The sequence below is a fragment of the Vipera berus genome (assembly GCF_964194415.1).
Source record: "Vipera berus genome assembly, chromosome: 4".
In the NCBI taxonomy this organism is placed as follows: Eukaryota; Metazoa; Chordata; class Lepidosauria; order Squamata; family Viperidae; genus Vipera; species Vipera berus.
In genome coordinates this window covers 91,342,138-91,364,311 of record NC_138206.1, presented here as the reverse complement: position 1 = coordinate 91,364,311, position 22,174 = coordinate 91,342,138, and the positions used below count along the sequence as shown (strand labels likewise).

At 38.3% G+C, this 22,174-nt stretch overlaps 1 protein-coding gene across 1 annotated transcript in view; it reads right to left on the bottom strand.

Annotated features, from left to right (window-relative positions):
* Positions 1–14,400: 14,400 nt before the first annotated feature.
* CCDC138 (coiled-coil domain containing 138) overlaps positions 14,401–22,174 on the bottom strand; it is a gene marked incomplete at its 5' end in the record, with an annotated part of 29,300 nt that continues 21,526 nt past the window's right edge. Inside the window, 3 exons of the mRNA XM_081326675.1 lie at positions 14,401–16,038; positions 16,673–16,811; positions 20,949–21,125. Of these exons, the coding sequence (XP_081182801.1) occupies positions 15,867–16,038; positions 16,673–16,811; positions 20,949–21,125 (488 nt within the window). The 3' untranslated portion in view covers positions 14,401–15,866. The remainder of the gene's footprint in view (positions 16,039–16,672; positions 16,812–20,948; positions 21,126–22,174) is intronic.

The window sequence follows — 22,174 nt, the reverse complement described above, 5'->3', positions numbered from 1 at the left end:
AGAACGGCTGCAGGACTTGGATTTGGGTAGTCTAAAGAAAAGAAGAAATAGGGTGACATGATAGCAGTATTGCAGTATTTGACAGGCTGCCACAAAGAAGAGGGGGTCAAAGTATTCTCCAAAGCACCAGAGGGCAGAACAAGAAATAATGGTTGGAAATTGATCAAAGAGAGAAGCAAACTGGAACTAAGGAGAAAGTTCCTAAGAGTGAGGACAATTAACTAGTGGAACAGCTTGCCCTCAGAAATCGTGGGTGCTTCATCACTGGAGGATTTTAAGAAGAGACTGGACAGTCACTTGTCTGAGATAGTATAGGTTCTCCTGCTTGAGTAGGAGGCTGGACTAGAAGACTCCCAAGGTCCCTTTCAGCTCTATTCTATTCAATTCTAATCAAGCAATGAATCAGCAAACACCTAGAGTGAAATAAAATCATAACAAATTTTACTGCATTCTTTGATAAAGTGACAAAATTAGTGGGCCACAAGAATGCTGTGGATATAATTTACTTGGACTTCTGTAAGTCATTTGATAAAATAGACCACAACCTACTACGAAAGATAGAAAAAGTGGGTTAGACAGCATCACCACCAGATGAATTCATAGCAGGCTGACCAGCCGCACTTAACATGTAGTCCTCAATGGAACTGCATCTACATGGAGGGAAGTATGGGGAACTCATCAAATTTGCAGATGGCACCAAGCTGGCAGGAATAGCCAACACTCCAGAAGATAGGCTTAAGATACAGAAAGATCTTGACAGACTTGAACATTGGGCACTATCTAACAAATGAAATTCAGTGGTGAAAACAATAAATTTCTACATTTAGGCAAGCAAAACCAAATGGGTATAGTTATGGGTGGTGCCTGACTCAATAATAGTAACTGTGAGAGGGATCTCAGTGTCCTAGTGGAGAATCACTTAATATGAGCCAGCAGTGTGCTGCAGCTACTAAAAAAAAAATCTAACACAGTTCTAGGCTGCATTAACAGAGGGATAGAATCAAGATCATGTGAAGTGTTAATACCACTTTGTAATGCCTTGGTAAGACCACACTTGGAATACTGCATCCAGTTTTGGTTGCCACAATATAAAAACTATGTTGACGCCAGTGGTGGGATTCAAATATGTGAACAACCGGTTCTCTGTGTGGATGCCACTTCCGGAAGTCCATTCTGGGCCAGGGCAACAAAAAATTAGCTACCGGTTCTGCCAGATTGATGCAAACTGGCTGAATCCCACCACTGGTTGAGACACTAGAACAGGGCTTTTCAACCTTTTCACCCATTGTACCACTTTTAGGATACGACAGTATCCGAGTACCACCAGTCACCTAGCAAGGTGTCAAAAACTTGATGACCCCCCAAAAAAGGAAAAAAGTGATGAAGTACAGTACAGGTAGTTCTCGACTTATAACTGTTCGCTTAGTGACTGTTTGAAGTTAAAATGGCACTGAAAAAAGTGTCCCCCAAACCACAGCCGAGCAAGACACCTGCCTGCCCGCCTGGTGGCGGTCTTCCTCCTGTCTGAGGTTTTCATTGTTGTGAGCATTTCTGTTGAGGATTGGCAGTGGGGGTGGGGGTAGGGGATGTCTGGTTTTTATTCACCCCCCACTGGCTGGTTGCAGCAGGTTTTGGTCACTTCACATGACCCTGGGACACTGTGACCGTCATAAATATGAATCAGTTGCCAAGTACCTGAATGTAAATCACAAGACCCTGGAGATGCTGCAGCATTCCAGCTGATCAGCACTTCTTCTGGGCTCAGCAGAAGTGCCACGATCAGCACCGAGCTCCAGCTGGAGCCTGGCGCGGATCCTGGCGCTTCCACTGAGCTCTGACAGCCCCGAAGAAGCACTGATCCTGGCACTTTCACTGAGCCCTGACAGCCCTGCAGCTCTAGCCGTCTCTCGCTCAGGCTTGTTCGGTGCTGCCACCGGTTCAGCTCATTCCCCTCCCCCACTACCACTTTTCTAGGATGTTCACGTACCACCTGCCAGGTGCCAATGTACTACAGGTGGTACCCATGCCACTGGTTGAAAATCCCTGCACTAGAAAACGTGCAGAGAAGAGCAACAAAGATGATTACGGTACTGGAGGCTAAAACATATAAAGAATGGTTGCTGGAATTGGGTATGTCTAGTTTAATGAAGAGAAAGACGAGGGATGATGTGATAGCAGTGTTCCAAAATCTCAGGGGCTGCCACAAAGAAGAGGGAGTCAAGCTATTCTCCAAAGCACCTGAAGGCAGGACAAGAAGCAATGGATGGAAACTGATCAAGGAGAGAAGCAACCTAGAACTAAGGAGAAATTTCCTGACAGTTAGAACAATTAATCAGTGGAACAACTTGCCTGCAGAAGTTGTGAATGCTCCAACACTGGAAGTTTTTAAGAAGATATTGGACAATCATTTGCCTGAAATGGTATGGGGTTTCCCGTGTGAGCAGGGGGTTGGACTAGAAGACCTCCAAAGTCCCTTCGAACTCGATTATTCTGTTATTCTATTCTGCTACTTTGGAATTTTATGGCAAATTTTACGATATGTATAAATTTCCTGTTTCTATTTTTATTATTTTGTCTTTTCATTTATTGAATTTGTAAAAGCAATGCATTATAACTGTAAAAAAGAAAGAAGAACCTCTTTCCAATGATAGATGTAATTGTCTTTCTTGTAACTTTTATCCCTAAAGAGTTGTTTTTAAATAAAGAAAATACTAATTAAATCAACAGTTTGCTAGTGAGTTCATTTTGCTCTGATTACATTATAAACCAAAGATTAATTTTTGATTAAAGAAATCAGCAATGGAGCTGTGCCATTTCCTCTGTAGCAGATTTTGGACAAGTGATTCTTCCCAATATGCATTTGTTTCTAATCACTACATTCCTGTAAAATGGAAAGGATGTTTAATTATCTGCTATTGGCCTGAAACAAATAAACTTTCCATTTGAATAGATTCCATATTATGTTCTGATTCTTGACTCAGGAATAAAATGGCTTTTCTTTCCATCCAATTGATTGTTATCTGCACACACACACACACACACACACACACATGTACACACACACACACACACACACACAGAGAGAGAAACATATAGCATATTTCTTTTCTTCAAAATTCCAAATTCAGACACATCTGGTACTGCTAGGTGAAATTTAAATGACTCATTACAGAAATATGTTTTTATTTATCCTTGGAAACACTAATAGGCTGGCATAAAGTAATGGGCACTTTTTAGCAGAGCAACTTAAAATGTACTTGTGAATGTTTCCTCTCAAAACATATCAACTAACGTCTAATACTGATCAGACTTGTTCTCAATGAATCTTGAAAAGTTAACATATTTCTGGAAAAATGAACAGCAATTTCTTTTTTTTTTATTGAAAAATTTTAACATACAATTTTTCCCTTAAAAAAAAATCCCCCCTCCCCCTCCCTTCTCCCTCCCCCCCTTCCTCTCCCCCCTCCCCCCCCGACTTCCCAGAGCTAAATACAAGGTATATAAAAAAAAACAATCATAAACAACCATATACTAACAATCATAAACTCTAAAATCTATCACTCTCTAGCTTATATAGGATAAAACAAACCTTAGTAATATTAAATATATATATAAAAAAACTAATATAGAAAAAGAAACAAAGAAAGAAGACTTATTCAAATATGAAACTTCTTAACCCTATACTTATTCTGGATAAACTCAAGCCATTTTCTCCCTTCCATAATATAGCGTTCTTGCAAGTAATCTTTCAAATAGGCCGAAATCTTCGCCATTTCAACCAAGTCGGAAACCTTTAAAGTCCACTCTTCTATGGTCAGCAGTTCCTCTTTCCAATACTAACCTATCAAAAGTTTTACTGCCGTAGTTAAATTCAACATCAACTTAGTATGTTCCACCAGACTTTTATCCAAAAAGCCTTAACCTTTTTACAAGTCCACCATATATGAAAATATATTGCGTCTTCATCACTGCACCTCCAACTTTTAAGCTAATAATTCAGATACATACTTAGCTTTTTAAAATCTAAATACCATCTATTAAAACATTTTGTAAAAATTCTCTCTTAGATTTCAAACTTGTATAAATTTTTCATTCCTCACCCAAATCTTTTCCCACCTCCCACTACTTGGCTGTGAGTACGTTGTGAAAGTTCCATAGACTTCTGCTGATCTTGTTCTTTTATCTTTTTTGATCGTTTTAAAGCAGCACGCGTCACTTTCTTATTAACACTGATGTCTTTGAAATATCACAAGATTATAGTAACTGTGATATGGGAAACGGTGCCTTTGAAGACTGGAAGTTGAAATAGGGGTAAAGAGTGAAATGCCAAGGGCATAGTATGTCTCTGCTCTGGTTCTGTAAGATTTGATGATCCGAAGAGTCACTTGTAATGCTTCTCAAAAGAGACTGAGTTTCTGCATGCTCCTCCCCCCATGGAACTGGAGTTGGAATTCTATTTAATGCCTTTTAGAAAGTATCCTTAGAACATTAAAACAGTTTTTAATTATTATTAAGCATAAAACAAGACCAAATTCAAAGTAAACCCTTAGCAATCGAAGATCATGACATGTTTAATATCACTTCTTCTTCTTCTTCTGTTACTAATGAGCATTAGTCCCCAGGAAGTAAGATTTAATTTCCAAAAGGCCATTAATCTTGTTTCCCCAGCTGTTGATATATACATGACACCGGTGACTGCTTTCTAATCGTAATTGTGTTTCTGATCACTGAAAAGCTAACTCTACCCAACAGGCCTAACCTGCATTATTTAGAACACAAATATTAGTTAAGCTATCTTTCATATTTTCCATTGTAGACTCTTCTCCTGCAGAGTCTAGCAAAGCATTCCCATTCTTCAGAATACTGTATTGTGAACAAATCTCTATGGAGATTTTTAGTCATCCAGGTCATGGTTGTCCCAAAGGTGCTTTTTCAAAAGGCAACTGGACCTTCTTTGTTTTTCCTTGAAAACGTTTCACTTCTCATCCAAAAGCTTCTTCATCTCTGACTGAATAGTGAAGATAAAGTAAGGTAAGGTAAGGTAAGGTAAGGTAAGGTAAGGTAAGGTAAGGTAAGGTAAGATAAGATAAGATAAGATAAGATAAGATAAGATAAGATAAGATAAGATAAGATAAGATAAGATAAGATAAGATAAGATAAGATAAGATAAGATAACCTTTATTGTCATTTTTTTACTGTGGGCACAACGGCACACATCAAAAATGAAATTTAGTTGCCCGCTCTCAAAATGAAACACATACATGACACACACATAAACATACTATATACAACATATGTATAGACCCACACCCCTACATATACATAACAAATAAATATTAAACACTATCCATCTTGAAAATATAATGGAAGGAGGAAGCTTGAGAGTTCACAGGTTAATGCTGTATGGAATGAAACTATGGCTGAATCTGGATGTTCTGATATGGATACCACGAAGCCTCCTCCCAGAAGGTAACAAGGAATACAGGTTGTGAAAAGGATGTGTAGTGTCCCAGATAATCTTACGGACCCTGCTCAAGCAACGCTTCTGTGCTATGCCCTGGATGGGAGGGACGGAACTGCCAATGATCTTTTCAGCCATCCTCACCACTCTCTACACTGCCTTCCTGTCTGAAGCAGTGATGCTTCCAAACCAGACTGTGATGCTGTATGACAGAATTCTCTCAATCGTCCCCCTGTAGAAAGTAGTTAGGACAGGAGAAGGAAGCTGTGCTTTTCTCATGCGACGCAGAAAATGCAGGCTTTGCTGTGCCCGCTTCACCAGGGTCTCGCTGTTGAGCGATCAAGCTAGCCTACTCATTAGCTCCACACCCAGGAATTTGATGCTGGTAACTATCTCCACAGGTGAATCATTAATGCACAGAGAAGTGCATTTAAAACTAGGCTGTTTTCCTTATACCATTTCACCAACTCCTCAAACTCCTTGCAGTAAGCATCCATATTGTCATCTTCAATAAGGCCCACTACTGTTGTAACATCTGCGAACTTCACAATATGGTTGGTGGCAAACCTAGTACAACAGTCATGGGTCAACATGGTGAACAGCAGCGGACTTAGGGCGCAGCCCTGAGGAGAACCTATGCTCAAGAAAATGGTATTAGAGGTATTTGTTCCAACTCGCACATATTGGGGCCTGTTGATAAGAAAATCAAGAATCCAGTTGTACAAAGGAGTATTTAAACATAAAAAGCCCAGTTTGTCTACTAGATGCTGGGGAATAATTGTGTTAAACGCCAAACTGAAGAAGACAAACAGCAAACGCACATGAGTATGAGAATGGAAGATGTATGTTCCTTGCAGGCATTTGATCCTGAGCACTCTCTTTGAGAGTTGTTGATTGCCCTGGGAGGTTTATCTGTGCTCTAAGAATAGTGCAAATGAGTATGAAACCTTGGAACTGCTGAAAGGACCGTATTATAACAGGAGATAGATGGTGTCATATCCCTCCCCCTCTGTTGAGATGTGCAATAAACCATAATTAATAATGGGTCCTTTTGAACATTTATTATCATCTTAGCAGTGAGGTGGACTTTCCTGCAGTTTTGGTGTGGCTTAAAAACTTAGATAAATGAGTGAAATATTTTGAATTAAGAGGTTTTATAAGAGTGTAATAAGAATGTAATAAATTAATGAATTTCTAGTAAAAAAAGGAAATCTTTTAGATCTTTGAAACAGAGAAGTTACGAGTTTCCTTAGTCTAGAAAACATGAGATATTTCTCCATCTAGTTGAGAATAGAATTGGTTCTCTCTCATTTCATTACCACAAGAAAAGAAGATAATTTTCCACTTAATTCACACACACAAAAAAGTTAAAATTGCTTGCTTAGGCAAACTCTGTAAGAGAAGATGAAAGGAACTGCATCAATTTTGGGGGGCGGGGAGAGAAAAACAGAGAAAGAAATAAAAGAAAATAATCTCCTAAGGGTGAGGAAAACTACTTAATTTATCAAAGCTACCCTGTAGCAACTATGAATTATGAGCTCTTCTCACAGCTCTTCTTTAATTTGAACTGATAAATTATATCATTCAAGATCATGACATGTAATATGAATGAAAACTCTTAAGGGTGAGAGAAGATTGCCAGGGGCATATTTCCTATCCTTCAGTTAAAGGCATCTTCTAACACTCTTTCCATTAATTTATTCTTTAAAGCAACCTATGAAACATGGACAAAAAGGAGCACAATCCTAACTAAAAGTGGAATTGCTACCTCATAAGCAATGCTGGAGAGTTTACATTAATTGTTTTGTGAATTGGTTATATTGTCTTAAATAAAATGTGATAAATCGTTAAGACTATTGCTGGAATGTGGTGGTCTAGAGCAGTGGCACTCAAACATTTTGGTCTCAGGACCCCTTCACATTTTTAAAAATGATTGATTATATTAGAAATTAAAACTGAGAAATTTTAAAATGTTTATTTGACTTACCCCCTGAAAGGGTCCTGTAAACTCCCAGAGGTCCCCAGACCACACTTTGAGAACCACTGGTTTGGAGGAATTGTAAATCCATAATTTTTTTATTTTATATTTTGGAGGGCCTTTAAATCAGCTTTTCACTATTGGCAACTGCCTGAACAAGTCCAAACCGGTTTACTATTACCAGCTTCCTAGGGCTGACAGCAGGACTGACCTAAGGTCACCAGATTGGTTTTGTGCCTTAGGCAGGACTAGAACTCATGGTCTCATGGTTTCTAGCCTTGTGCCTTAACCACCAACAAAAGTGAATCTAAACACATAATCTATACATAGTTGTGAAACAACACAATTAAATCATGGCTGAATAGCAAATTTCAGAATGAATTGTGCTCTTGAATAAAACTAGTCTGATCTCCTGATGATCAATTTGACCCAAGATTTTTTTAACGTTTCCTTTATTAACAAAATTGAAATTTTGGTAAAAAGTTAAAAAGAAAAAATATGTATATATTTTAATATAAATCTTTTATATGCTTTCATTTTACATTGTATTATGCATTTTAATCTTGTATATCATGTTGAGCTGCAGAATCAGACAAGTTGAAAATATTGCAATAAAATAAATCACGTAAAATGACATCAATAGTAGAAATATGTTACTTTTAAGGTGGCAGATAGTATAAATTGAGAACTGCAGAGTAATAATTTGTATGATAAAGTTCCTCTTGTCAGTGTAAGTTGAAGAGCATGGCTGAAAATATATTGCTGTTTGGAATGCCAACATCCAGCCATAAGCTAAACTTGCTTTAGACTTTCAGAGTCTTTAAAACAATGATGGATCAGTTACGTGTCATCAAGTCATTTTTAACTCTTGGAGACCATATAGATTGATTTTTCCATGACATCTTATCTCTAACCTGGTCTTTCAGGACTTCCAATGGTGCACTCACAGCCACTGTAAGTCAGGGGTTGCCAATCCCTGGTTGTGGCCCAGTACCAGGCCCTGGCCTGTTTGGAACTGGGCCATACAAGAGGCGGGCCAGCACGGGCAGCTCAATTTGCACTCACACAGACACTTGTACTCATCTTCTGGGCAGCTCCATTTGGGCTCACACAGACACTTGCGCTGATGTGTACAGATCCATTTGCACACGTGGCAGGCACTTGGATTTGTGTACGGGGCTCCATTTGTGTGAGCAGCAGGTGCCCATACCCGCTGCTTGTGTAAATGAGCCTGCACACACAAGCGCCTTCCCTGCCAGTCTGCAAAACTGGAAAGATTGGAGACCTCTGCTGTAAATTATTCCATCTATCTCAGGGGTGTCAAACTGCCAGCCCATGGGCTGGATGCATCACCCAGAAGCCGCACCCACCCCATTGCCGGCAATGGAAAAACAGTCCCGATACGTCGCGTGATGTCACGTGACATCACGAGTTTGACATGTCTGATCTATCTTGTTGCTAGTCATTCTCTTTTTCCCTTTTCTTCCTCCTTTTGCAGCATTAGAGTCTTTGCCAGGGTCCTGAGTCTTTGCACAATGTGTCTGAAGAAAGATAATTTGAGTCTGGTCTTTTGTGTCTCATGTGAGAACTCTGGATTTGATTTGTTCAATGAACCATTTGTTTGTTTTCTTGGCTGTGCATGGTAACATTTTTAAAAATTAATTTAAAATAAAATTAAAAAATATTTTAGCTTAATTAGCTTAATTAGAATAAAATGTTAATGTATCTCCCATTTATCATGTCTAAAGTGGAACAGTTCTCCTGTCAAACACTTAAGGTAAATCCAGATCATATCGTATTTAATCAGCCTAGAGACTAAATATATGTGGATACTGAACAGATCTGTTATGATGCATGTGGTCAAGGCAAGGCAGGCCTCTAGAGAGTTCTTTATGTCTCTTAACAAATGTTTCAGCCAATGGCCCTCCAACAACTGCTAAGGGTCCACCCTCATACTCATACACCCTGAAGGCAGCCACCCTCAGACTCCCAAACAACAGCCCCTATAGTACAAAGGAAGCCCACAGCTTAGGAGCACGCTCACAGGGCAAGGTCCAGGGTGCCAAATCTAATCCACCAGGCAGGGTCCAGGCACATTACAAGGGTAGTCCTCAGGACAAGAAACAGGTTCCAGAAAAGAAGCAGTTCTAAAGTCTCAGTGAAGCAAAGGCCAAACATAGCCACCAGGAAAGGGCTAGGTCCAAAACAAATGTGAAGAGCGAGGCAAGGCAAACAGCAACAGGCATGAGTAAAAGCCAGGGGAGTGTAAGCCAAAACAAACAATTATTCCTGGCAAAGACTAACTCCCTATGGCTTCTCCTTAAGTTACTCCCCTCCAGGTGTTCCTTGTGAGAAGGGGTCGGGCTACCTCCTCCCAAGTAGCCTTGCAGCCCTTCTTTGGGCTTGCCTACATTCCACTCTCCTTACTCTTGGATGGAGTGGAGGAGGCAGCACCACTGCTGATCAGCAGCTGATCCTCCTGTGTCTGTGCAGGCAGGCAGCTCTCCGTCAGGTTGACCACCTCCCCCAATGCCTGAGGAGGCCGGGACAGCATCGTCCTCAGGCCTTGGCATGCCTTCCCTGTCAGAAGGTCCCAGCTCCAACTGTTCCTCCTCCTCCTCCGAACCGGCCTCTGAATGGGCCATGACATGATCAAGTGGCTGTGATGCTGTAGTTGCTGCCACCGGGCGGAGGGAGGTGGGTTTATGGATTCTTTCATTGTGAAATGTTTATACTGTAAACTGTCCAGAGTCACCATGCATAAGTTGGGGAGCCACATACAGTTCTTTAATAAATAACTGTTTAAATAAGCAGGAGGAGCTTATTATAACTTCCTTGATTTCACTGGGTTGTCTTTTAAAGATACTTACATCTGGATTCAACCTATCACCTGGCCATTTTTAGATTTTTTAAATTAAGAAGAAATAAATGGAAACGTGACATGCTACCAAATGGAAACGTGACATGCTACCAAAGCCCTAGCCTATAGAAGCATATTTACATACATGGGGCTGCCCTTGAGGACCACTCGGAGGCTTCAGCTGGTGCAGAATGCGGCCGCGCGAGTTGTGATGGGGGTTTCCCGATACTCCCATGTAACACCTCTACTCCGCGAGCTGCATTGGCTTCCGGTTGCCCTCCGGGTGAGATTCAAGGTGCTGGTGATGACCTATAAAGCCCTAAATGGCTTGGGTCCGGGATATCTGAGGGAACACCTGCTGCCGGCATCAAGTTCCCTTCGTCCAGTGCGCTCCCACAGGGAGGGTCTTCTCAGGGTGCCACCGGTAAGAGATTGCCGGCGGGTAACACCCAGGGATAGGGCCTTCTCAGTGGGGGCGCCTGCCCTTTGGAACCAGCTGCCAGTGGAGCTGAGGACTGCCCCCGACCTCCGTTCATTCCGCCGGGGCCTGAAGACCTGGCTCTTCGAGCTCTCTGGCCCAGGCTGAGGATTAATCTTGTTTTAACTGGGGTTTTATTTATACAGGGACAGATATAATTTTTTTTTTAAATTTGTTTTTAACTTTTGTATTTTGGTTTTTTAATCACCCTGTAAACCGCCCTGAGTCCTTCGGGAAAGGGCGGTATATAAATGTAATAAAAATAAAAAATAAAATAAAATAAATACGGGCTGCAGACATCATACACTTTGTTGGAAAATGTGCCTAGTCCACCGAACACTCAAGATAAAAGTCAACTTGGGGGTAGAATCTCAGTTTGCCTTCAGGTCTCAATGGGTGTTTACGAATGAATATACATCATAGAGGTCATGTTCTATGTATAGGTAAGCCCCCATGATCATCATGACATGTATTTTACGAGAGCACTCATAGTTTCCTTTATTATGCCCTTTAGCTGCAAAAATATTATCTACTAAAATAAGGCTTCCGGCAGACAAGAGGATAGTTGATTAGCAAGATTCTTTGAAGTTTCTTTTAGTTCAAAAGAAAGAAGAAAGATCAGTCATACCTTTTGAAGGAAGCTTAAAGAGCAGCAGGCTGCACTTTAAAAGAAGAAAAAGTCATTTTTGATGAGATAGGATGAACAGATGCCTGTCTCTGTCACAAAAGTCAACAAAGCAAAAACTGTGGTATCTGGGCAACCAGCGTGACCATTCTAAAATAAAGCCCCCCCCTTTTTAACCTATTATGATGTGTAGTAAGGTAAAGGTAAAGGTTCCCCCGCACATGCGTGCTAGTCGTTTCCAACTCTAGGGACTGGTGCTCATCTCCATTTCAAAGCCGAAGAGCCAGTGCTTGTCTGAGGACGTCTCCGTGGTCATGTGGCCGGCATGACTAGACACCAAAAGCGCACGGAACGCTGTTACCTTCCCACCATAGTGGTCCCTATTTTTCTACTTGCATTTTTACGTGCTTTTGAACTGCTAGGTTGGCAGAAACTGGGATGAATAACAGGCACTCACTCTGTTACGCGGCACTCGGGATTCGACCCACCAAACTGCCGACCTTCTGATCAACAAGCTCAGTGTCCTAACCCACTGAGCCACTGCGCCCCTATGATGTGTAGCAGCTCTTCCTATGACATGAAGACTGAAGAAATAACAACAAAACAATGCCCAGTATTTGCAGAAAATATTGGCTGGTGATCCACTTTAATCCAGAACTGGCTTTGTTTCAAGTGAAATAAAAATAGATAGATAGATAGATAGATAGATAGATAGATAGATAGATAGATAGATAGATAGATAGATAGAAAGATAGGGGAGAGAGATTTGTATGGCTACCCATCTCAACATTGTGACTACTAATGGTGAACAGTGGTTAAAGACATAATATAACTGTAGCAGCCCAGTATGTATCATTCTTATTGATATAGAATTCCAACAAATTTCTATGCAGGATGCAACAGCAGGTGGTCGTACAGAAATTTGTTCCAAACACACCATCAGTCCTTCTGAATCATGAACTCCCACTGTTGCCATTATAGGCCTTTTGAACCACAGTGCAATTTACCATGAAAAAATTGAGTTAAAATATTTCAATACCTTCTAGAAAAAAGGAAATAGGACACCTTTCTTTTTAAAAATTGACTTCTGTTTTCATACTATATTTATGATCAGTATTTGCAGATCCAAAGTAAGGAAAAGCAGAAAACACAGATTTATAAATGCAAACTCCCCCCCCCCCCAAATTACTATTATTTGGGATTTTTTTAGAAACATGGAACTAATGAAGGGAAAATATGACAGAACTTTATGAAATTATGGCGCAGTGTAAAAAAAACCCACTTAGTTCAAATTCATCCCTCCCCCTCACCTACCAAAAAGTTCATGGTGGGAGATTCACAGATAAAAGGTAGAACTGTGCAGATATTGTATTTAGATTTGAAGAGGTAAAGGTGATTCAGAGTACATATGAATTCACACCATACCTACCACTACCTCATGTCAAACACTCCTGTTGTAAAGTCCTGAAAATTTAACATCTTTAAGACATCCGGTTGGTCACTGAGGGAACAAAGCAAACTAATCCTGCAGAGCTCTTCCATGTTATTAAGGAGAGAGAGGCAGAGGACCAGGGAGTGCACTTCCCATTCATCAGACTGAAAAGTAGCATTCAGGGAATGTGCTGAAGTACCCTCTTCCATCCTACATGTGTCAATTCATTGCACACAATTCTATGACTCTCTGCTCATTCCATTAAGAGTGCTGTCCTCGGAAGGAGATAATCAACTGGAATGCAGCAAAGAGCCCATCATAGACACAGAGAAGACTAAACCCAACATTAATGGGTTTGGGCCAGAGTGAAGTGTATTCAATTTATGCAGCCTTTGGCTTGCCCCACTAAAGCTCCTTCAGGTCTGGACATGTTTGCTTCAGAGGTTGAGTGACATGATTAACTTACAATTATAATGTAGATTAATATAAGATCTCATCTCCACCCCATCTATTCAATGGTTTATCTGTTTTAATATTAATGTGTTAGCTTTTACTATCTGATGTTTTAATGTTTGATCCTATAATTGTTTTTATTGCTATTTATGCTAGTATAAGCCCCCCAGAGACGCTTGGCAGAGATGGGTGGCATACTAAATAAGTAATTCCAAGACTATGGAAAAACATAGCTGTACGCACATGTACAAACATTTGTAATGAAAGCCACTATGACTTCCCTCGTTTTCCATGCCGTTATCCTATGTAAGCTTGTTTTCACAGTATGTTCATATCACGGGTTTGAAAATTCTACTGAAGTTGGCTTATTTAAGATTGTAAGTTCTGGTCTTGCTTTCTTTTGCAGAAGCCCGCTTCTGAGAATGAAAGTATGTTCTCAGATGAGTTTACTGGTGAGGATTGGCATTATGTGAAGAAACTAGCTAACCCATCCACAAGGATGAGTGGGAGAAACATGTAATCAAGTGTTTACATATCTACCACCTGTTTTTAATGGAATTTACTAAGCACTTTAGACTAATCAAGCTAAGAGATTTTTTTTTACTCATTCCTCTGAGACCTGTCCCCTCTCCTTATAGTTCCTTTTAGAAACTAAGATGCTATTTTCTTTTCATTACAAGCTGTAACACCCCCCAATGAAAAACTATTAGGGCTGTGCAAAACATTCCAAAGAAATGTATTGAAACTGTGGCAGCTTGCACGAAGACTCCTTTTCAGATTGTTATAGCAGCTGCATCATCTGTAAGACTTGTTCTCTTGGTTATCTGCTTTTGATTGCCTACATGTGCCCAGAGAGCCATTTTGCTCAACATCTTCTGCCATTTTGCTGACTCCACCATTTCAACCAAGGTCTATCTCCTGTCCATTTTTCCCCAGCAAGCAGCTTCAGGATCCTCAGAAATTTCCATCAATAGAAGAAGCCCTTCCTATTTCTGCAAGGGACCATCTATATAAAATTAACAATGAACAGGCTGAAATCCAAAAAAGTCAAGTAGCTCAAAAAACATCCTTTTTCAAAGAATAACACTGCCAATATAAATTATTATTTTAAATTGTTACTTTATTACATTAAAATGATGCTTAAGGACATCTTGGAGTGCTCACTATAACATGACAATAAAAAATAAACATAAAGGATAAAATAAATCTTTTTGTGAACCTTGTAAGACCCAGCATACTGTATAAAAAATATCAGGCAAAGCAAATTAGTGTCTGTCAAGATTGAGTTCAATAACTGGGCTTTTATTAACATAAAGAAATCAGAAAAAGTTTTAAGTATTCTGTTCAATAATCATTCAGAACAGGTTCTCTGGAATGCATTATAGCAAGGCACAGAATCTCTTTAAAGCAGCTGTGTCTTTAATGTGCCTTCTTAAAGCAGTTGCATGTTTTCAAGTTCTTTAAAGATATAATTACCTTAAATATTTGTGCTTTGAAGGACTTGTTTCAAATAATTTTCAAAATCTGCACATTTCTATTATTGCATAACTTGAAATTGCTCGAAGAAAAGAAGGCTTTTCTTTGGATATCTCACATAACAACAGTCTTCAGGTACTCCACATTCAGGTTTGGGGCATTTCTAACATTGGCAAAAAAAGCTCTTGAAACTCAGCTAAGAATCAATGCTTTCTTTTGATAAGCCAATAACAAACTTTTCAGCTACTAATAGCCTCCACAAAGCAGCTAAACATATATTTAATGAAAGGACATACCACTGACCTCAGTGGTTATACAATATCTTCTCAATGAATTGCTGGAATGAAAGTGCTAGGAAATCTGATTCTGTCAATTATCACTAAAACCTTGGGGTCAAGCATTGTGAGGAGGAAAATGAGCATCTCTAGAGAATATCCAGCTGCCCAGATTAAAAATAAATATCACTAATTTTTCTGTACTGTCCTAGTGATCAACCTGCAGGTCATCAAGACATCCAACTTCATTCTTCTGGCTCCTACTGACTTTCAAAATTTTGCGGCATGGTTTTTTCATGGTTTCTAAACAAAATTGGATGCATTAAATTTCTGGGAAACTCTGCAATGAACATATTGAATCCCTTAGCTGCTACCCAAATGAACCAAGAAAATGGGCTGAAATATGGCCCCATTATTGTATTACCAGTCATGGTGCAAACATTGTGGAAGGGAAAAAAAATCAAAGTGTGTATTTTGCCTACAAAAAGATTGCCTGCCCTGTCCTAGTGGATGCAAGATTACTTATGCCAAAATGATATTATATGATATCCAATATGATACTATTCAGCTTTGGTGTCATTGATCTCATTGCAAAAATAGTGTATTGTAGGGTGCTGTCTTTTTGGGCTGAAGACCAGTCTAGAACAAGTGCTTACAGGCAAGCAATCTAGCATTATAAAACAGACAATTTCCATTAAAGCAATTCTAAATGATGAATTCTGAAGACTGGTACAACTGAGACACCTACGGAGGCAATTCCCATTCCACATTTTGTTAATTCATGTAACATAAACAAGCCACTGGAAACGTTTTATAACATGCAACCTGCTAGTCACTTGCATTTTGGCTACTTTCAATGGGGTTGTTTTTTATTAAACCCAAATTAAAGAGAATTGAGTTGAGGTTAATGCACAAAAATGTGTGATCTGGATGTGCTGTCCTCAATAGTTCTTGAATCATAAGATGGAGAGTAAACAGCTCAAACATCTTCTTATTACTCCTGCAATATATTTTGAAAAATATGTAATTAAAGAAGTCACTTCAGTTCAATTAACATTTGATTCTGAAATTTCAACTTTCCAAACTGAAATAAACAGTATCTATTGTTATTCATACTTTATGTGGTTATTTTTAATAATTTATTAAATTTATATACACGCCCAGCAATTCTGGATTTTTGTTTTCACAACCTTTAAAATAACTTTCATAGGCTGCACATAGGATATCTCTTTTAAATAAAATGACTCTCAGTTACCACACAATGATATCTGCACCATATGGCACTGGTATTCATTACTGCAGAAAAGGAGTGCAAAAAGAATAGGCACAGAGTTAGAAAAGTCTTCAAAAGCTATTTTTTATATATTTTACCACTAAGGTATGCTTAGATTACATTACTGATCTTTACCCACCATCCCTCTCTCACTACCACCAATCTATGTCTTTCCTTACTGGTTTGTGATTGGGTCTGCCCTATTTTATTTGGTTGACTGTTATCTAGTTCAGCTATTGCATCCATATCTTTTTTATTAGTTTTCTCATGAATCTCCCAAGCTATGGAAATCCTGGGTTGCCCTGATTCCAACAAACACATAATATTTCTGAGAAAAATATTTTGAGGTTGGAAAGCTTACTTGATTTTTGAAAGTTTTTGAAGCAGAATGCTGAGTTTCTCCAGGAGCTGAATATCAAGATTAAAACTGCGAAGCAGCACTGAACAAGTCCGGAAAAAGAGTTCATTACTACAAGCTTCCAGAAAGCGATTCAAATACCCTGCAAAATAAGGTGCTCAATAAACATAAGGAGCTCAGCAATCATGATTGGTGTGTATAATTGTAAGGAATGTTATATCCCAACGCTTTCAACCTGGGTTTCAGCAATATATCAAACTTTGTAAGTTCAAATTTCAGCAGATATTACAAAACTGATGATGTGTGGTAATAGCTGGTGTTGATTCAAGTTTTTGCTTGAAAAATCATAAGAATCCATTCCAGAGGAATTTAAATTCTGAAAGAGCAAATCTCTTGTGCCCATCACTCATACATACAATCAGTAAGGGCGGGGGGGGGGATAATGTTATAGCATCTATGAATTGCATAATTCTTTTCAAGTTTCGTGGTCCTTAATACTGGAAAATATACACTCTTGCTCCAAGTCTTTGAAAGAACAATGGTACAGTAACTACATCTTTAATCCCTGTCTTTTAAAGGGATGGTTTCTTAGAATATTTCACCATTATCTTGACTTGCCCAGCTCCACTTTGCTATGTAGATTTTGATATTGGAGCTGAAGAGGAAGAGTTTAAGTTTATTGAATTTATATACCGCCCTTTTCCCGTAGGACTCAGGGCGGTTTACAAAGTATTTAAAAACATCACTTTTGACTTTGGAACACTGACCCGCTGTTCTGATCAGCATCTCACCAGGACACATTTTACAAACCTGGTCAACGATAACTCATGAAAATCTTAATGCTAAAGATTAAAAAAAACATTTTCTATTAATCTGTGCATGTGAAACATACAAAAGCTGGAATGCCTCAGCTTTCTTAATAGTGGGAGAGATAGCTATTTTGTTTAGCATAATTCTAGGTTACAACTGCTTTCTTTAACACAGTGCCTGCCTCTTTCCACCAATCACAGAGGTGGTCTAAATGTTTACAGGACTTTGTTTTGTTGAATTTCTGATATATATTAAGTGGAAACTCATTTTAGTCCTGTGATTTTCCAATATTATAAATAAGGCAAAAATAACAGAAACATCAGGATTTGCATATTCTTTGACAGGATCATCAATACGGTGGTATCTTTGCAACATTATTTTTAATGAAGCAAGCTTTCATTTCTTAAAGAACTAGCTGATATTTCATTTTTAGCAGGAAATGTTTTTCTCTTACTATTCGTTTCCATTTCCACTCTTAAGCAGCTTGCAACTATCAAATTTATTAATGCTACAACAATATATTTATGTCCTGCCTTTGTAAGCAAAATGCTGAAAAAAATGAATGCAATCATCCTGTATAAAAGGAAAAACATCTTATGAACACATAAGAGAAAAAGGAAGATTTTTGCATTAAAAGTAGGAGTAATATTATAACCCTATTTATTTATATGCCAGTCACATGTACAACAGTAGGTGGCTCATAATATACTCAATAAAACACTATAAACATCCATTGTGCTTCTTTTTAGCTTGCTCCAATCAATAAACATTTTAAATATTAGCATGCAAAAGTCACAATGTCTAATGAGTTTATAAAGTGTTTTAAAGATTTCCTATCAATGCAATCAGTGGTTTCAATCTTAGTGTAGATTTTCAAAGGAAACATCTACAGTCTAATTACATATACACTAAATATTGGATGTGAACGCATGTTTCTTATCCTGTTTGTTTCCTTTGCTTCTGTTCTACTATATAAGGTTAAGAATATCTCCTCGATTATTCTTTTTGCCCCAATTAAAAGTATATTGCCTTATTCATAATTAGACTCTGCCTATTCAGTCTAGAAACTTCTGCTGCTCATTCTGTAGCAATAGAGATGCCAATATCCAAGGTACCTTAGAATACCTTCCAGTATTACAAGATTAAGTTAGGTCAGCAACCCATCATTACTAAGTCAGAAAGCTACAGAAATTAATTGAATATCTACAGAAATATTACAAGCAATAGAAGAATCAGTAAAGGCTCAAACCCACAAATGTCAACTAATCTGGGGAATGACACAGAGGCCAAAAGTAAAGGACAATCAGCAAGATGGGTGGATTCAATTAAAAAAAAAATGATGGGTGCACAATTGGGAGACCTGAAGGGTGAGTTAGGGGAAAGGTTATCCTGGAAAAGATCTATCTATATGGTCCCCAAGAATCAACATAATCAGTCAATCAAATCTATCCAAAAATCTATCTAAATCACGCATGTCTATAGTTCATTGCTATTACTGATTTTTTCTAAGTTTAGCTTTGGTTTATTCATTTTTATTGCTATTTCTGAATAAAGTTGCAGAGTTCAATCAGAGCCAAAAGTACTTTAATGCACTCAGAAGGGTGAAATCCCAAAGCGTGTGAGTTCAGACAATTCAGTTCTCTTTTGGACTATATGAAGCAGCATTATTTTAGTCATAGGCTAAGAAGAAAAAGACAATCCAACCTCTCAGAGAGAACGTTACAGACAGGATGAGGAAGGAAAGTCTGGGACAGGAAACCTTTTAAAAAAGCATGCTGCTTATCCTACATAAGCTATAAAGTATTTTTTCTTCTCTAACTTCAAATGCCTCTGTTTAAGATAAGTTTGCACTTGCCCTTTAAAAGAATAAAGGATGGGATTGTTTAACCCTTGCAGCAGCGAACACAGCTAATAAGGAGAAATTCTTATTATATTCAAAAAATCAAGAATCCAACTCTTAGCTTTTAAAAAAATGTGGTAAGAATATGTAGGTTCCTTTTTGAATAGATAAGAAACAAAAAAGATGTGAAGAGAATGAAATTATTTCCATCTAATTTCATTTACCCCAACGGTTCCTACTAAGATTTAGAATAGAAAGTCAAGCTGAAGCAGACCTTAAGAAATAAAAGTCTCACAGAACCTCTTATTCTGAGAAATTTTAACACAAGTTTTATTCTCAATTGTCCCTCCACAAAACAAAGACACAAGCAAGCTTTGAGATAGCTCCAGTACTTCTCCTCTGAATAGGATATTTAAATTGCAAGGGTAAAAATCAAGTCGTAGGTGAAGAACTTATTTGTGATGAAGGTGCAGTGCTTCATGGACAGTTTTGTGGAATGAAAGAGGGCAAGGCCAACTCTTCCCTGTAACCACCTTTTCTTCTATTTTCTTCTGTAATTTCACTTAATTATCTTGTGTTTAATAATTTCACATATGCTACTACTTAATGCCAAAATCTGGTAATACATAAAGCAAATCCTCTGTGGTAAAAGCTTAACAAAATGCTAAATTCGAAACTACCACATGGTATTTTTGTGCAAATGAAATAAAAGAAACATAGTCCCGACAATGTATTAATTGTCAAAGCAGCTCTCTTAACACTAGGAGGCTAAAGATAAAAAGAAAGTTATTTCCTGGTTAAGATAAAACAGCATAATCACTCTAGGCAGAAATTGTGGGATGAATCCTTAACAGTAATTTATCTCAGTAGGAAATCAAGCTGTCTTGTTTCTATAGGAATGCAGAGTTCTTTCTTTTAATTCCACGAACTGTAAGTTTTAAATGTAGCATGATTATTCTGTTTGGCTGGAGGCACATCTGGAGATCCTACTTAATTTGATATTAAAGTATGGCCACAGAGACAGGAATCATGGCGTTCTGAAGATTGGAACCAACAGTTGCAGTATAAAAGTGTTTACACGTGAAAGGTTAAAAAAATTCAGTCACCCAGGTTTCAATTTAAGAAGACATAATTCCAATAAAAGAAACAATCCACAATCTTGTACATAAACCCACTGTGTACATGTTTATTTTTAGAGAGCTTACACGTACTAAGTATTCAATAAACATTATAAATCAGAAAGAATTGAAAAGCATTTTATTACTAGAATTTGTATTTACATAAACAGGTCTACGCTGAGATCTTGTTGAAAAGGTCAGCCCTACAATATTTAGTTGGACATTATACTTCCATACATCACAATCTCATACACAAATATCCAATGGACACAAGGTTTGAAATCCCTTCTATAAAGTATAAAGCACTCACTTTTTTAAAAAACTAGTTGCCTATCATATTGAACTACAACAGGGGAAAACACATTTTCTTTTGCAGAATTTCCCATTCTGCCTAATAAAAATAGTAATCCTTCCCTTGGAATAACTTATTGTACAATTAACCCAAAAGTAAACACGGCAGGCATGCAAAACGAGCTAAACAACATAAAAAGTGTATGAAAAGATTACTTACTAGATTCTGTTGTCATCTGAAGTAAACTGTCAATGGCATTGGAAAGGAGGCCTTTCCTTGATATTCTTAGGTGAGTCAATATTATGGGCACTGCTTGGTAGTCCAAAAACAATACTTTCCCTTCCTCTGTCTTCAGATCAATGCAAAGTGAATCAAAGGCTTGTGCCAAATAATCAGCTAAAAGAGGCATTTGAAATTAAATATTACAGACGTACACCATTGTTTCTAGACATCCATACAGGTCGTCGCTAATGTGCATAAAATCCTGCACAATGTGCTATATCAAAGTTTTTAAATTATACTGCTTACCAAATGAATTATTGAATGAATACGTTTGCTCATTATGTGTCAAACAGCACTATATTAAGAAAATTGACTTGAAGCAAATTACACTCACAAAATCCTGTTATGTTTTATTAACGGCAACCTCCTCAACAGCTATATAAACTTCATATTTACAGCATACCTAGGCTATTTTAAAATTAGAACCATTTTATATAATAACAAAAGAAGTGGAACTCCAACTTCAGGAAGGCAACAAGGATTCTTCTAGGACACACAGAAGAGCACCGGCCCCAATGGTACAGCAGTGGTGACTTCTAGCAGACCCCTGGTTTCACATTTTAAGCCAACAGACTGTATGTGAAATGATTTATAATCCCAGGGAGGCATATTGCAAACTTTGCCTATTCTGAGTCTTCTCATAAAACAGTTGGATGAAAGAAGCCTTTACGGTGTGACAGACAAGGATGACATCACCACAAACAAGCCGCACTCTACCATCCCGTTTATTATTTTCATTTTTAAAAAATGTGCGAACATATTTTCGAGCAAAGCTCTGGGTTGTAGCCACCGCTATTCTATTTCTCTTGAAGTATTTATGGGCCTACATGGTACAAGGGGCATTTGTGTAAATGGTTATGATGCTAGAGAATTTGGGACAGCAGGCCAATGTTTAATTTAAAATGTCTAAAGAACAGAGCCAGGTAAGAAGCCTGGAAGGAAAAGGACATAACGGGCCCTTTGCTGAATGTTCCTGGTTCACAGACCATTTAAAGCAATGTTTTTTAACCATGGCAATGTGAAGATATTTGGACTTCACTCCCAAGGTTACTGGGAGTTGAAATCCACAAATCTTCGTGTTGCAAAGCTTGAAAACACTGCTTTAAAGTGATCGGTCCTTAGTAATCCAGGCATGGTTTTGGAAGGGTCGCCTTCAGGTTGTC